Source organism: Entelurus aequoreus, linkage group LG04 (assembly GCF_033978785.1).
Source record: "Entelurus aequoreus isolate RoL-2023_Sb linkage group LG04, RoL_Eaeq_v1.1, whole genome shotgun sequence".
NCBI classification, from domain to species: Eukaryota; Metazoa; Chordata; class Actinopteri; order Syngnathiformes; family Syngnathidae; genus Entelurus; species Entelurus aequoreus.
The window spans coordinates 82573906-82590634 of record NC_084734.1 but is presented as its reverse complement, the minus strand read 5'-3'; the positions used below and the strand labels follow the sequence as shown (position 1 = coordinate 82590634).

The 16729-nt window shown below is 43.6% G+C and overlaps 1 protein-coding gene across 2 annotated transcripts in view; it reads left to right on the top strand.

The window, feature by feature from the left end:
* The window catches only part of LOC133649086 (BTB/POZ domain-containing protein KCTD16-like), an 85245-nt gene that overhangs the window by 7676 nt on the left and 60840 nt on the right, over positions 1-16729 (top strand). Inside the window, exon 2 of one of the 2 annotated variants that reach the window (XM_062045864.1) lies at positions 15473-16680. In XM_062045864.1, coding sequence (XP_061901848.1) covers positions 15888-16680 — 793 coding nt within the window. In that variant the 5' untranslated portion in view covers positions 15473-15887. Of the gene's footprint in view, positions 1-15321; positions 16681-16729 lie in introns of those variants that run through there. The other variant, XM_062045865.1, reaches the window with a different exon arrangement.

Genomic DNA, 16729 nt, shown 5'->3' with positions numbered 1-16729 from the left:
AAGTAATTTTAATCAGGAAAAATTACTAATGAAGTTCCATAAATTATTTTTTAAATTTTTTCAAAAAGATTTGAATTAGCTAGTTTTTGTCTTCTTTTTTTCGGTTGCATTTTGAATTTTAAAGAGTCGAAATTGAAGATAAACTATGTTTAAAAATTGAATTGTCATTTTTTCCGTGTTTTCTCCTCTTTTAAACCGTTCAATTAAATGTAAATATCATTAATTATTAATAATAACATAGAGTTAAAGGTAAATTGAGCAAATTGGCTATTTCTGGTATATTATTTAAGTGTGTATCAAACTGGTAGCCCTTCGCATTAATCACTACCCAAGAAGTAGCTCTTGGTTTCAAAAAGGTTGGTGACCCCTGACTTACACTGTTTGGAATCAGACAGTGGTGATGATAACTTCCACATTTTCAAATGGAGGAGAAAAAAAGTCCTCCTTTCTGTCCAATACCACATGAAAGTGGTTGGTTGTTGGCATCTTATTTGTCCAGCTTCCATACTCGTTTTTATACACTTTTCAAGAAATACATTGGTGGCAAACTCCGTAGCTTGCTAGCTTGTGCACGCTAGCTTTCTGAGACTCTTATTTTGTCATCGCAGGCAGAATAAAGCAGCGCTTTTATTGTGAAGACAGGAACTGTGCAGTCTTTAGAGTTTTGACGGCAAGTACGGTGGGAGAGTCTTTTGAAATAAAAAGTGTTTCTCGCCTTCCTGTCGGTCATTTTTTTCTTAATAATGATCTCGCAGCAGCCGGCGTCATCTCACAAGACCCTCGGGTGCCGCGATTGTCAATCAAGTTACGAAAGTGACAACTTAGTTAAGATTGATGATGACTAATTTTTAGGTCTATTTTTTTAATGCCTGGCTGGAGATCCAGGCAGGCAGGTGATGGGCACCCCTGATCTACAACAACCTAAAACAATTTCCGAGTAAAGTTTACTAACTCAATTTGTAACAACCGCTTGGTCTAAAAACAAAAAACAAAAAAACAGGGGAAAAAAAGAGCAAACCATTTACTGAGATGTGTCATGTCTGTGTGATCATGTTTTGTTTTAGTCATGTTCGGTTTTGTTTTTGGACTCCTTGTGCACTTTTGTTTGTGTTGTCACCATAGTAACCCATTAGATTTCACCTGTCATGTCACGCACCTGTTTCACGTTTAGAGTCACGCACCTGTTTTCACTGATCATGTCACTATTTAAGCCTGTCTGTTTCTGTTGCTCGTCCTGGTGACATCCTCTATCATTTCATCCATGCTACTGCTACCCACGAGATTAATGTTTATAATAGTTTATTCTTCATGCCAATGCCAAGTACGTTTTTGTTATTGTTCATGGTTTTTTGACTTTGTGCATGTCTTTTGTTGTCATAGTCAAGTTTTTTACCTCCGCTGTGAGCGCCTTGTTTGTACTTTTTTTGAGTTAGAATGAAAAATGTATCTAAATTCACATCTTGCCCGTGCCAACTTTCCGTTGCCTAATGAAAAAACAAACCCCCAGGACCAAGTCATGACAAGATGTGTATTTTTATGCCTCTGTAATATTAATAATAAAATACCTGCCTCTCGTGCCCTCGACAATCACTGCTATATACACAGTATATGTAGTATATTACTCATTCACTATAGTTGAAGCCATGTTGAATTTGTTGCAGTATACATACATAATATTTTCTGCAGGATTAATCAATAAAATCAATTACTTCTATTTCCAGGCCCTAGTTTTTTTTCATGAGGACATCCTGTGTCCCCCAGAGAGAGGAACGCAGCATCCTCATCATTTCCTCAGAAAATTGCCGGTACAATACATCTAATCTCAAATTGTGACTTTGTTGTTTTGAGGTGCAAAATTGACACGCTGTGTCACACCAATAAACAAACAAATATTATTTGTTATCAAAAAAAGCGTAGACAATGTATTTGCTCTACTGATTACGTATATGTGGACATTCCATCGCCATTTTTTGTACTATTACACCTTTGACCTATGTTTTCCCATGCTTCCCTATGCCGAACGCGTTTAAAAAATAGGATTTGATTCTGCGGCGTCTTGTAACCGCCACTACACATTGTACAGTAATTCAAGAGGCTGTAAAATGGACACCACACAGATTTTATTCCACCACTCCCAATATTGTCTTACATTATTCATGTTTGAAGTTGCATGAAATTCAAGCCAACCTACAATCTAACCTGAGAGTAGCACGAGGAAATAACGTGAAGACAAGATGAGGGCAAATTGTTTTTAAATGACGGATGTGTGAGAGATTCATTGTAAATTCACAGAAAACCACTGGCTTATAATCAATTGCATTACTTTCACCGTAATATTTACAGTAATTTCCTGTGAAATACAGCAATTTATTGTACCGACAGAGCTGCGATTTTACAGCTAAATACAATAAAGTTGCAACTAATTGTTAACTATTCTCCTGGTTTAATGTCATACTGCCACATGCTGTACAAGCGTGTGTAACGTAGTCAATGGAACCCCTTAAATCAGTTAGAATTTACAGTAATTTGTTGTGATATTACAGGCGACTGGTATTACAGTGCTTTACTGTAATATTATTATTACTTTAAATAACAATTATTTGCTGTGAAATAGTAATAATAATAATAATAATAATAATAATAATGGATTAGATTTATATGCGCTTTTCTATCGACTAGCTCAGACCTGGGCAAATGAAGGCCCGTTGAGCTTTTCAATCTGGCCCGCCGGACATTCCCAAAATTTTTTTTTAGATCTTTACGATCGAAACTGTAGCTGCCATTATGATGTGCAGTGATGTTTTCAAATTACCGTAAGTCTTGAACTACCGTATTTTTCGGACTATAAGTCGCAGTTTTTTTCATAGTTTGGCCGGGGGTGCGACTTATACTCAGGAGCGACTTACACTACCGTTCAAAAGTTTGGGGTCACCCAAACAATTTTGTGGAATAGCCTTCATTTCTAAGAACAAGAATAGACTGTCGAGTTTCAGATGAAAGTTCTCTTTTTCTGGCCATTTTGAGCGTTTAATTGACCCCACAAATGTGATGCTCCAGAAACTCAATCTGCTCAAAGGAAGGTCCGTTTTGTAGCTTCTGTAACGAGCTGAACTGTTTTCAGATGTGTGAACATGATTGCACAAGGGTTTTCTAATCATCAATTAGCCTTCTGAGCCAATGAGCAAACACATTGTACCATTAGAACACTGGAGTGATAGTTTCTGGAAATGGGCCTCTATACACCTATGTAGATATTGCACCAAAAACCAGACATTTTCAGCTAGAATAGTCATTTACCACATTAGCAATGTATAGAGTGTATTTCTTTAAAGTTAAGACTAGTTTAAAGTTATCTTCATTGAAAAGTACAGTGCTTTTCCTTCAAAAATAAGGACATTTCAATGTGACCCCAAACTTTTGAACGGTAGTGTATGTGTGAAATTATTAACACATTACCGTAAAATATCAAATAATATTATTTAGCTCATTCACGTAAGAGACTAGTCGTATAAGATTTCATGGGATTTAGCGATTAGGAGTGACAGATTGTTTGGTAAACGTATAGCATGTTCTATATGTTATAGTTATTTGAATGACTCTTACCATAATATCTTATGTTAACATACCAGGCACGTTCTCAGTTGGTTATTTATGCCTCATATAACGTACACTTATTCAGCCTGTTGTTCACTATTCTTGATTTATTTTAAATTGCCTTTCAAATGTCTATTCTTGGTGTTGGCTTTTATCAAATGAATTTCCCCCAAAAATGCGACTTATACTCCAGTGCGACTTATATATGTTTTTTTCCTTCTTTATTATGCATTTTCGGCCGGTGCGACTTATACTCCGGTGCGACTTATACTCCGGAGCGACTTATACTCCGAAAAATACGGTGTACAAAATATTTCAATGGTTGGAATCTGCGCTTTTGCATGATATTCTTGTTACTATGGTAATCCACAGCAGCTCAGACGAGGCACCAAGCAGTGTGGGTGGGGAGCGTTTCCACAGAGTGTTTCCAGAGCGGCCAGCCTGAAATGCGGGTCTCAGGGACAGATGCAGAAGGAGATTTTTGCAACAAAGTCCTGAAGTTTAGTGCTATTTCAAATGTATCAGATTGTAGGTGTTTTGTTTTTTACCCTTCGCGTTCATATTTCGCTGTGTTTGTTGCATTTTTGTTGCGTTTCGCTTGATGGTAAAATATGTCGATCGAGAGTGGTGTGACATTCATATGTTGTCAATATTCAGTGTTTTATCGGTCATAGTTAATATTGTAAATCCCACATTCTTTATTTTCATGTACATTCTGGGTGTCTCATTCAGTAACAAAAATTTAAAATTCCATTCAGTTTTTTAAGGCGGTCTGTCATACCGTTTTTAGCTTTCAATCAGACATTATTGTGAGGTTTTGTATTAGTGTTCCTAACAATCAGATATACCGGCACCCAGACACATTTTTTCTCTAAATTTGGCCCCCCGAGTCAAAATAATTGCCCAGGTCTGGACTAGATACTCAAAGCGCTCACAGAGAAGTGAGAACCCATTAATCATTCACTACACATTCACACATAAGGGGCGGTAAGCTCCATTTGTAGCCGCAACAGCCCTGGGGTAGACTGACGGAAGCGTGGCTGCCAATTTGATAAGGATATCATAATATAATAATTTTTTAATGATTACAGTATTTTACTGTTAAAAATACTGTTAAATGCTGTGGAATTCTGGTAATATTTCACAATGTATTAGCCATCCAAAATTATTTTCAGGGGAATAGTCTATGGAACCACTTAAGAGACAAATCTGTTAGAGTTTACAATAATTTGTTGTGATGATACACTGGACTATGAATACAGTATTTGAATAACAGCTAATAGCAGCAAAATATACGGATATCATTTTATTAAAATCATTTAATGGTTAATGGTTAATGGTTATACTTGTATAGCGCTTTTATACCTTTTTTAAGGAACTCAAAGCGCTTTGACACTATTTCCACATTCACCCATTTGTTGTAATGTAACTTGGACTTAAAGGCCTACTGAAAGCCACTACTACCGACCACGCAGTCTGATAGTTTATACATCAACGATGAAATCTTAACATTGCAACACATGCCAATACGGCCGGGTTAACTTATAAAGTGACATTTTAAATTCCCCGCTAAACTTCCGGTTGAAAACGTCTATGTATGATGACGTATGCGCGTGACGTCACGGAGTGAACGGAAGTATTGGCACACCATTGTGTCCCAATACAAACAGCTCTGTTTTCATCTCAAAATTCCACAGTATTCTGGACATCTGTGTTGGTGAATCTTTTGCAATTTTTTTAATGAACAATGGAGACAGCAAAGAAGAAAGCTGTAGGTGGGATCGGTGTATTAGCGGCGGACTACAGCAACACAACCAGGAGGACTTTGAGATGGATAGCAGACGCGCTACCGTGAGTACAGCTTTGGCTTCCAAACATTTGATCGCTTGCCCGTACGTGCGTGGCGCTATATGCATGTCACGTACGTAACTTTGGGGAAATATATGTTTCTTGCCGACTCTGATGAAGGCCGGGGTGTCGTCGAAAGCTACAACGCCCGCCGCCGTCGCGCCGTCGATCGCTGGAACGCAGGTGAGCACGGGTCGTGATGAGCAGATGAGAGCTGGCGTAGGTGCAGAGCTAATGTTTTTAGCATAGCTCCGTCGAGGTCCCGTAGCTAAGTTAGCTTCAATGGCGTCGTTAGCAACAGCATTGTTAAGCTTTGCCAGGCTGGAAAGCATTAACCGTGTATTTACAGGTCCATGGTTTAATAGTATTGTTGATTTTCTGTCTATCCTTCCAGTCGGGGGTTTATTTCTTTTGTTTCTATCTGCATTTAAGCCCGATGCTATCACGTTAGCTCCGTAGCTAAAGTGCTCCACCGATGTATTGTCGTGGAGATAAAAGTCACTGTGAATGTCCATTTCGCGTTCTCGACTCTCATTTTCGAGAGGATATAGTATCCGAGGTGGTTTAAAATACAAATCCGTGATCCACAATAGAAAAAGGAGAGAGTGTGGAATCCAATGAGCCAGCTTGGACCTAAGTTACGGTCAGAGCGAAAAAAGATACGTCCTGCACTGCACTCTAGTCCTTCACTCTCACGTTCCTCATCCACAAATCTTTCATCCTCGCTCAAATTAATGGGGTAATCGTCGCTTTCTCTGTCCGAATCGCTCTCGCTGCTGGTGTAAACAATGAGGAAATGTGAGGAGCCTTCACCCTGTGACGTCACGCTACTTCCGGTACAGGCAAGGCTTTTTTTTATCAGCGACCAAAAGTTGCGAACTTTATCGTCGATGTTCACTACTAAATCCTTTCAGCAAAAATATGGCAATATCGCGAAATGATCAAGTATGACACATAGAATGGATCTGCTATCCTCGTTTAAATAAAAAAATTTCATTTCAGTAGGCCTTTAAACAAACGTTATGGATCCCCCAAGGGAAATAGTGTGATCTGCTCTTTCAGGCGCACATCAAAGATTTGATCATGGTAAAGTTAGATTACAGTATTTCACTGTGAAAAAAATACTGTTAAATGCCTTGAAATCTTAGTCATTTTTTCCAGTGTAAATGTAGCTGTACAAAATTATGAACCCCTTAAGAGACAGAGAAAGTTAAAGTTAAAGTACCAATGATTGTCACACACACACTAAGTGTGGCAAAATTAATCTCTGCATTTGACCCATCACCTTTGATCACCTCTTGGGAGGTGAGGGGAGCAGTGAGCAGCAGCGGTGGCTGCGCCCAGGAATAATTTTTGGTGATTTAACCCCCAATTCCAACCCTTGACGCTGAGTGCCAAGCAGGGAGGTAATGGCTCCCGTTTTTAACGTCTTTGGTATGACTCGGGGTTTGAACTCACGACCTACCGATCTCAGGGCGGACACTCCTACCACTAGGCCACTGAGCTGGTTATATAAATATAAATTAAGTTAATTAGTCATTTTTACAGTAATTTGTTGTAATTGCACAGTAAATGTCGATTACAGTATGAAAAATACTGGTAATCGCTGTGAAATCCAGGTAGTCTTGCCAAATGATTTGTAGGGGCTTAAGACTCTTTACACAATTGAAACACAAGAATGGCAAATTATAGTTTTGAGCACAGAGGTGAGTGCTTGGAATAAGATAAGACAACCCTCAATAATAACAACCTTGCTTCAAATACAAGCACAAACACCTAAGAGCACATGGAAAAACTGCACAGTTGCTCTAAATCCTGAGTGTTTGAATCCCACTCAGTCCCCCGTGGCTGCTTAGCAACCCTTCTCCAGCACAATGTCCTCGGAATTAACAGGGCAAAGCGTGACCGCTGCCTCCTCAAAACCAGGAGTCAAGGGTGCTCCGCCATCATCAGCACTGTGGCAACAAAAACCTCGGCTTTTTCAACAACACTCCAAACCTGCACATGACAAACAGAAAAAAACCCAAGTATTTTCAGTCCTTTATTCCAACTAACCCCCCCCTCCCCCCAACAATAATCGACTTATGGGATGGAGCAGTATGGCAAATTCTATGAGAGAAGGCCCCGAGCAATGAAATAGTCTCTAGGGTAATCCTGCCACCATAATCCAGAATAATGACACAGGTTTGTCCCTCCCTTTTTTTTCAATCCAATTCATGTGGTGGAAAGACAACAGGACGTAGATGTTAGTCTTTCTAGGACTATGATAACACTCACTTATCACAGTCTGAAAGGAAATGTATTGTACATGATTATATAGTCCTCTACTGCCTCTACTTGTTGTTAAACAATGTATATGTCAATACCTGAGGGTTCAACATAAATCAAACTTCCTATCCTTTTTCTTCACAATTTGGAATATTTTTTGTACTGTAACTTACCTTTTTAACCACTAGGTAGAGCACTCTTATTGTGCTATTAGAATGCATGACAACAAATCTTCAAAATGTCCTGTGGGGTACATTATGTCTGTCTACAATGATGCAAAACAACAAACAAAAAAACTAAGAAAGTCACATATAATGCAATTTTTCAACAATTTTAAATAAGATGTAATCAGGGGTCCCACTAGTGTTTTGAAAGGGTAGTGGAAAAAAGTGTTTTTAGTAACTAATGGGTAAACGCCTGTAGTTTCTTAACGAAACCACAGCTTGACGTTCCTCCACTTCCTCGCCCTCCTGCTTGCCCCAGCAGCAACAACAAACAGTCCAAACGCTCCTCTTCGTTTTGTGTATAATTTACTTATGAACTCAATCATTCCAAAATGTCAAATAATAAGAATATGACAGAAAAAGGTAGGTATAGAGCAGGGGTCCCCAAACTTTTTGACTCTGGGGCCGCATTGGGGTAAAACAATTTGGCTGGGGGCCGCACTATATATATATATGTGTGTGTGTGTGTGTGTGTGTGTGTGTGTGTGTGTGTGTGTGTGTGTGTGTGTGTGTGTATATATATATTGTAATAATCTCAGGAATGTAGGCTCAGAGACTTCTTCAGTTATCTTGCATTTATTGTACAAGATGCATTTAAGGCACACAACAGCTCCAACATGCGTCTATCTCCTTTCCCGGCAAAACTCGAACCCACACTTCCTGTCAACAACGTCACTTCCCTAACTTCCCCGGAAGTCCCGCCCCCCAGCCAAAGCCATTGGCTAACACCCCGTAGCCAGCCGCTACATCACCCCCCCCTTACAAAAAGTCCTCGCCCTCGAGGACTGACCCGTAAGGCAACATTTGGCAACACCATAGCAGCATGTAAAACAGAGCAACCCATTAGTGCAAACAAAACAGTGTAAACAACATAACCTTCACATCACACAAAAGCGGGTTCACAAACCCCCCCACCCCCCTTCCCTTCAGTCTAAGGACACCACAAAGTCTTGCAAGTGGTCCGGAGGCCTCTTCATCCGCCTCGGCCGCTCTCTTCCATTTCCCAGCAGTGGGACAGCTGGGTCGGGTGTGACAGTCCTCGGGAGGTAGCTGGAGGGGGCGGGGGAGGAGGGGAGTGGGGAAATTGGTTCCCCCTGGGGCGTAAGCGGGGTATTGGTAAAGGGCTGGGCGGGCAAGGGAGAGGTCACCTGTGTATCCGAGGCAAGGGAAGGGGGACCCCCCGGTAGGGGGCGAGTCTGTCTCTGTGGAGGGCCACCTTCCTTCCCCGGGGGGGCAGCTGGACACAATACACAACCTCTCCCAGCTTCTGAAGTATTTTACAGGGTCCTGTCCATTTGCTGTCCAGCTTGGTACTGCGGCCCTTCTTCCGAATCGGGTTGTAGACCCAGACCAACTCGCCTGGCGCGAAGTCCCTTCCTCGGGTCGTCACATCATAGTAGCGCTTTTGTTTGATGCCAGCTTCCTGCAGCTGCTCCCGAGCGAAACTGTGGGCTGAGTCCAGCCGGTCCTGTAATTTTCTGGCGTACTCTGGCCCTGCAGCGAAGGCCGGGGCATCCGGTGGGCGGCCAAAGGCCAGCTCTGCTGGTGTGCGCATCTCTCTCCCTAGCATGAGAAGCGCCGGTGTGCACCCCGTGGATTCTTGGACAGCAGAGCGACACGCCATCAGCACCAGTGGTAGGTGTTGGTCCCAGTCACGCTGGTGGCGGGAGGTGACAATGGCGAGCTGGTCTCCCAGGTTGCGATGGAACCGCTCCACTAACCCATCACTCTGAGGGTGCAATGGGGTAGTGCGGGTCTTGTGAATGCCCAGGTACTCGCACAAGGCCGCGAACACCCGGGACTCAAAGTTTGTGCCTCGGTCACTGTGCAGAGACGCCATGACGCCAAACCGACCTATCATGCCCTCCACCAGGGCATCAGCAATGGTCTCTGCCTCCTGGTTGGGAATGGCGTATGCCTCTGGCCACTTGGTGAAATAGTCTATGGCGGAAAGGACATAGCGGTTCCCCTTGTCAGACAGTGGGTACGGCCCTGTAATGTCAATCCCCACCCTGTCCATGGGGCACCCCACTGGGAACTGTTGGAGCGGTGCCTGTGAGCGCCCAGTGGGGCCTTTGCGGGCAACGCAAGGGTCACAGCGGCGGCAGAAGTCCTCCACATCTCTCTTCTGCCGACCCCAATAGAACCCCTGTCGCAGCCGCTTGAGTGTTTTGGCGACCCCGAAATGTCCAGACCCACCTCCCCCATGCACTGCCTTAAGCACTTCCCCTTGCAGTCCCTTTGGCACCACCACCTGCCACTGTTCTTCCCCCGTGGCCGCAGCCTTAAATGCCCGCTGCAACACGCCTTGGGACACCCGCAATGAGTCAAACATGGCCCACAGGCCCTTAGTAGCCTTAGAGAATGGTGCCACCGCCTCCCAAGGCGGGCGCTGCCGAGCCTCTACCCACTGCAAAACAGGATGAAGGTCTGTGTCCTCCACCTGCGTGCGCCTCCAGTCAGCATTCGTCACAGTCTGTAGTTCTCCGCAGACAACGTTATCAGCCTGACTGACGGCCGCACACTCAGCGCCCTCTGCCCGCCGCTCTTGTTCCCGGGCTTCCCTGCGCTCGCAGTACCGACATCCGTCTGCTGCACACGGCCGGCGCGAGAGCGCGTCCGCGTTGGAGTGGCGAACACCTGGCCGATGTTCTATTTTAAAGTTGTATCCTTGCAGCTCTTCCACCCACCTGGCAACCTGCCCCTCCGGCTCCCGGAAAGTCATTAGCCACTGGAGGGCAGAGTGGTCAGTCCTAATCACAAAGGGGAGGCCACACAGGTAATATTTAAAGTGTCTGATAGAGAGCACCACTGCCAGGAGTTCTCGGCGGGTGACACAATAGTTCCGTTCCGACTTGTTGAGTTTCTGGCTGAAGTATGCCACCACCCTTTCCCCTTCCTGCCACGGCTGTGCAAGTACACCCCCCACCCCCACTCCGCTGGCATCAGTGTCCAGTAAGAAGGGCAGGGCGAGGTCAGGTGGGGCGAGTACCGGGGCCTCACACAAGGCCCGTTTCAGCCCCCAGAATGCCTCCTGGCACCCTTCGGACCACACAAAGTCTTTGCCTTTTTCCAGCAATCGATATAGGGGCGCGGCGATTGTAGCAAAACCCCGCACGTGCCTCCGATAGTACGAGGCAAGCCCAATGAAGCTCTTCAGCTGTCCTTGGTCCCGAGGGGCGGGCCAATCTCTCACAGCCCGCACCTTCTCCCCCATGGCGCCAATGCCATCTGCCCCCAGCTCATGTCCCAAGAAAGTTACTTCCCGCCGCATGAAACTGCATTTCTCGGGGTGCAGTTTAAGGCCCGCTGCTCGAATCCTCTCCAGGACTCTCCTCAGGGACCCCAGGGCTGCTTCGAAAGAACACCCATATACCAAGATGTCGTCCAGGTACACCAGGCACTCTTGACGGGAAATACCAGCAAGCACTTTGTCCATAAGCCGGGCAAAAGTGGCGGGGGCATTACAGAGCCCAAAACTGAGGACTTTGAATTGCCACAAGCCCCGGCCAGTACAGAAGGCGGATTTAGGGCGAGATTCAGGAGAGAGGGGTACCTGATAATACCCGCTTTTAAGGTCCAGAGTGGTGAACCACGAGGAGCCGGAAACTAGGTCCAGGGACTCATCAATACGGGGGAGGGGGTAAGAGTCTTTTGTGGTCACTTCATTCAGCCGTCTGTAATCCACACAGAATCGCCAATCCCCAGCCTTCTTCTTCGCGACCATGACCACAGGTGCCGCCCAGGGGCTCTTGGACGGCTCAATAAAGTCGGCCCGCAGCAGGTCATCTACGGCCTTGTCGCATACCTGCTGTCGAGAGAGGGGGATGCGGCGTGCATGGCACTTGATGGGCCGTGCCAAGCCAGTGTCTATGACATGCTCTGCCAAGTGGGTTCTTCCCACTTCACTCTCGTTCATTGCAAAGCTGCCCTGGAATTCCACCAGCAGCTGTTTCAGCTGCTCCTGTTGCTGTTTCTCCAAGTCCCTGTACTCCTCTCTCCACACCCCTCCCCCTATGACCGTAAGTCTTGAACTATAGAAAGTATTTCAATGGTTGAAATCTGCGCTTTTGGGTGTTACACGAGTTATTGCGGTAATCTACGTCACAGCTGCTCAGACGAGGAACAAAGCAGAGTGGGAGGGTTTTGTTTTCAGAGCAGCCAGCCCGAAACGCGTTTGTCAGAAAAAGATGCGGAAACAGATTTTTACAACAAAGTGCTGCATAAAAGTGATAATATCTCATATTGTAGGTGTTTATTACACTTTGCATTCATATTTTGCTGTTTGTTACATTTTTGTTGTGTTTTGCTTGATTGTAAAGATGGTCTGAGAAGTAAAAGAGAAGCGACGTTCATATATTGTTAATATTCAGTGTTTTATTGTTCATAGTTAATATAGTAAATCCCACTTTCTTTCTTTTTAATGTACATTTTGGGTGGCCCATTCAGTAAAAAACAGTGAAATTCCATTCCATTTTTTGTAGGTGGTCTGTCATAACTAGGGGTGTGGGAAATGGGATGCCTTCAGTGACAATCTACAATGTAAATAGTCATGAAAATAAAGAAAACGCAATGAAATGAGAAGGTGTGTCCGAGCTTTTGGCCTGTACTGTAGGTCATGCTGAACAAAACATCGACATCATGGCTTTGACAAAGTAAATTAGTGTGTAAAGTAAACCCTCGTTGATCGCTGTTAATTGGTTCCAAACCTGACCGAGGACTTTCCGCGAATTAGGAACGATGAACTGTAAATCTAATATTTTCATATAGAGCATAAAAACCTGTTTATGGTGAAGTGAATTAATTAACTCATATTATGTTCTACATATGGTGAATGTTTATATTCAACTTGGAGAAAGCTAACCACCAGGTTTAAGTAAATAATGGTTGAGCCTATGGATGTCCAATAATGGCTTTTTTGCCGATATCCGATATTCCGATATTGTCCAACTCTTAATTACAGATACCGATATAAACCGATATCGATATATACAGTCGTGGAATTAACACATTATTATGCCTAATTTGGACAACCAGGTATGGTGAAGAAAAGGTCATTTTTCAAAAAAATTATTCAAACAAAATAAGACAAATGAATTAAAAACCATTTCTTGAATAAAAAAAGAAAGTAAAACAATATAAAAACAGTTACATAGAAACTAGTAATGAATGAAAATGAGTAAAATTAACTGTTAAAGGTTAGTACTATTAGTGGAGCAGCAGCACGCACAATCATGTGTGCTTACGGACTGTATCCCTTGCAGACTGTATTGATATATATTGATATATAATGTAGGAACCAGAATATTAATAACAGAAAGAAACAACCCTTTTGTGTGAATGAGTGTAAATGGGGGAGGGAGGTTTTTTGGGTTGGTGCACTAACTGTAAGTGTATCTTGTGTTTTTTATGTTCATTTAATAATAAAAAAAACGATACCGATAATAAAAAACCTGATACCGATAATTTCCGATATTACATTTTAAAGCATTTATCGGCAGGCTGATATTATCGACATCTGCAGTTGAGCCCATAAAAAAAATAAGGAGCCTTAGTTGGATAATCAAGAAAACTCATTGAATGAGAAGGTGTGTCCAAACTTTTGGCCTGTACTGTATATTAAATTGGCTTTAGCATCATCGGTGTACAAAATGTACCATATACAGAAAATATATGATGGATATCATAAAGTGATTCAAAAAGTGCACTCAACCCCGTGACATCTTTGTAAATAACTTGAATAAAGTGTGAATGTACTTCATCCTCAGCAGTCTCAGTCCCCATTGGGGATTTCAGAGCTGTCTGGGCTCTATCCATGGTGCTGAAATGAGGACTAATTTCGAATCGATCATGCTGATCGGATCAGTTTTCCAATTCAGTGATTCGGGCAGGAAGGGAGCGTCGGGCTCAGGGGCGTCACTAGCTTTTAAGGACAGGGGGGGCTTAGCCCCCAGGAGATGCACAGGATGCGAGCGAACGTAGCGCACAAGCACAAAACTTCACAAACGGCTAACAAAGACTTAGAAATTATTCATTGTTATTATTATTATTTCAGTGGGTTTATTTTCAATGTGTGTTCAGTACAACAACAAACATGTGTTTGCACAGTGACATTTTCTTTACAGCATCAACAAGAAACAATGACTTGCATGATCCTTCAAGATACACTGAAACACAATGAAAGTCATGGCATTAGCCTCTATGTTATTCATTCACAACATAGAGGCTAATGCCACCACTTTAGCTCACAATACAATAATTGTTTGTTCCCAAATATTTTGAAGTTGCACAGATTACATTTTGGGCACATATGTGACTAAAATGGTTGTAAATTCAAGCCCTGGAAATATTACTTAATTACTTGAATTAAAGCAATATCTGGATTGGGATAATTTGGCTTGTATATAATATATTTATATATTTTTATTATGGCAAGCCGTTAAGGAAATTGAATATATATGGAAGTCTGAATAGAAATGAGAAACGTTTAGATATACTGTAAATAAGAAAGACTTAGAGTCCGTCTGCTGATCTGAAAAAGAGCCAAAGCTGTCAAAGAGCTGAGGGACCATCTTCAAAGTGCAATGCTGAAACAAATAATGCAAACAATAAAATGTAACATCCAGGGCTTGAGATTAACGTAGTCCCGTCATCCCGGGCACGGTAAAAAAAAATGCTAGGGACGAAATTAAATGCTCCCCGGGACGATGGCTTTTAACCATTTTTTTTCTTTTTCTTTTTATGTATTTATTCATTTTACATTTGATATTAAATGTCTTGGTTTTTCCTCCCTCTGAAAATCCTATGAAATGTTTAACGAGCCATCCTACACTAATACGACAGCTATTAATGTAACAATACAATAAAACAAATATATTTAATGATGTTTTTTTTCATTATTTTAACAATAGGCTAATGTATATTACTTTATATAGATTCTACAAGAAACACAAAACTTAAAAACTAAAAGGTTCTTGTTCTGCAGTGCTGTGTGCTAATGTGCTTCGTACACCTGCAGGACCGCAAGCAAGGTCGCAGAGAAAACGCGGATTGGATTTTGAGTGTAAAATAGGCCTAACAACGCCAATGGTCGGGCTCTCATTCTCTCACTTGTATTTGTGCCGACTGTGAGCCAGATATTTAATGACAGCGGGGAGGCAGGCGGCTGCATGTGGTCCCTCATAGCTGTCACTGGTGATGGAGTCGTGGGGTCCTCGCCCATCTTAACCCCACTCCCACTCCCCCCTCTCTCTCTCTCTCTCTCTCTCTCTCTCTCTCTCTCCCTCATGTAAATATGGGAGAGAGTCTGTGAAGGGATTAAAATGTGTAAAACTGGATGATAACACTGCATTAGCCTTCATTCCTGCATGGCATGGATTAGATTTTTTAAATTTTTTTTGGTATTTATTTATTTTGCCTCACGTCATGCACATGTCATTTGTCTTTAAGATGATGTAAGACATTATTGGACCATTCTCTCCCTCTCTCTCCCTCTCTCTCTCTCTCTCTCTCTCTCTCTCGTTCTCTCTCTTTCACAGCTTGGACCAACATGATCTTAAACCGTCTGCCGGCCGCATTCAGCACTTTGAAGGGATGTGGGTGCGTACCGGAGTCCCGCTTGCATCCACTTCTATAGGAGCAGCTTAAGCAAAAAGGTACTTTTACGCACTGATCTTGGACCAGTTAAAAAAAAGGGGGTGGGGGGGATTTTTCGTTTTTTTTTTTTTAAACTTGTGAATTAGAGAATGCAAGACGGGGTTATGTTTCACCCAAATCACCGCGGCGGATGCGCCTAACACAATGAGGTTACGATAATCGATCGTGTTCACAAAGGATGCGCATTTACGCACAGGGGTCTTTAAAGGATTTACCGTTTGGGGTCGCTTTACCGGTTGCGGGACGCTGACGCCGTCTAGGACTCGCATCGCAAACGCAAAGATTCAAGTGGAGACGATGAGCGAAAACTGCAAAACGCAGCCGGGCTCCGTGCAGCAGAGCCCGCCGTCGGACGTGTTGGAGCTGAACGTGGGCGGGCAGGTGTACTATACGCGCCACGGCACCTTGACTGCCTTCCCCAATTCCCTACTCGGGAAGTTGTTCTCTAATAAGAAGGGCTCCTCGAACGACCTGTCCCGGGACTTTAGGGGACGCTATTTCATCGACAGGGATGGCTTTTTGTTCCGGTACGTGTTGGATTATCTGAGGGACAAGCAGGTCGTCCTCCCGGACCACTTCCCCGAGAGAGGGAGGTTGAAACGAGAAGCGGACTACTTCCAGCTGCCGGATTTGGCCAAACTTTTATCGTCTGAGGAGTCCAAAGTCTTTCCAGACGACCACAGCGATTTGGACGATGCGTCCACGCAGGGGAGCGAGCACCGGTACTACTCTCCGGACAGGAGGTACGGATACATCACCGTGTCCCTCAAGGGCCCGACCGGATGCAAGGAGGGCGACTCCGACCCCTGCCGGGCGAGGAAGTTGCCGAGGATCTTCATCAGCAGCAGGATCGGTCTGGCCAAGGAGGTGTTCGGGGACGCGCTGAACGAGAACAGGGACGCGGACCGACCTCTGGACCGGTACATGTGCAGGTTCCACCTCAAGTTCAAGCACCTGGAGAGGGCTTTTGACATGCTGTCCGAGAGCGGCTTTCACATCGTGGCCTGCAACTCCTCCCTGACGTCCTCCTCCGCGGGAAATTACACGGACGACAGGCTCTGGTCCAATTACGCGCAGTACATCTTCTACCGTGAGTCCAGCACACACATGCAGAATGTCAGTGATCGAGTGACGTCACA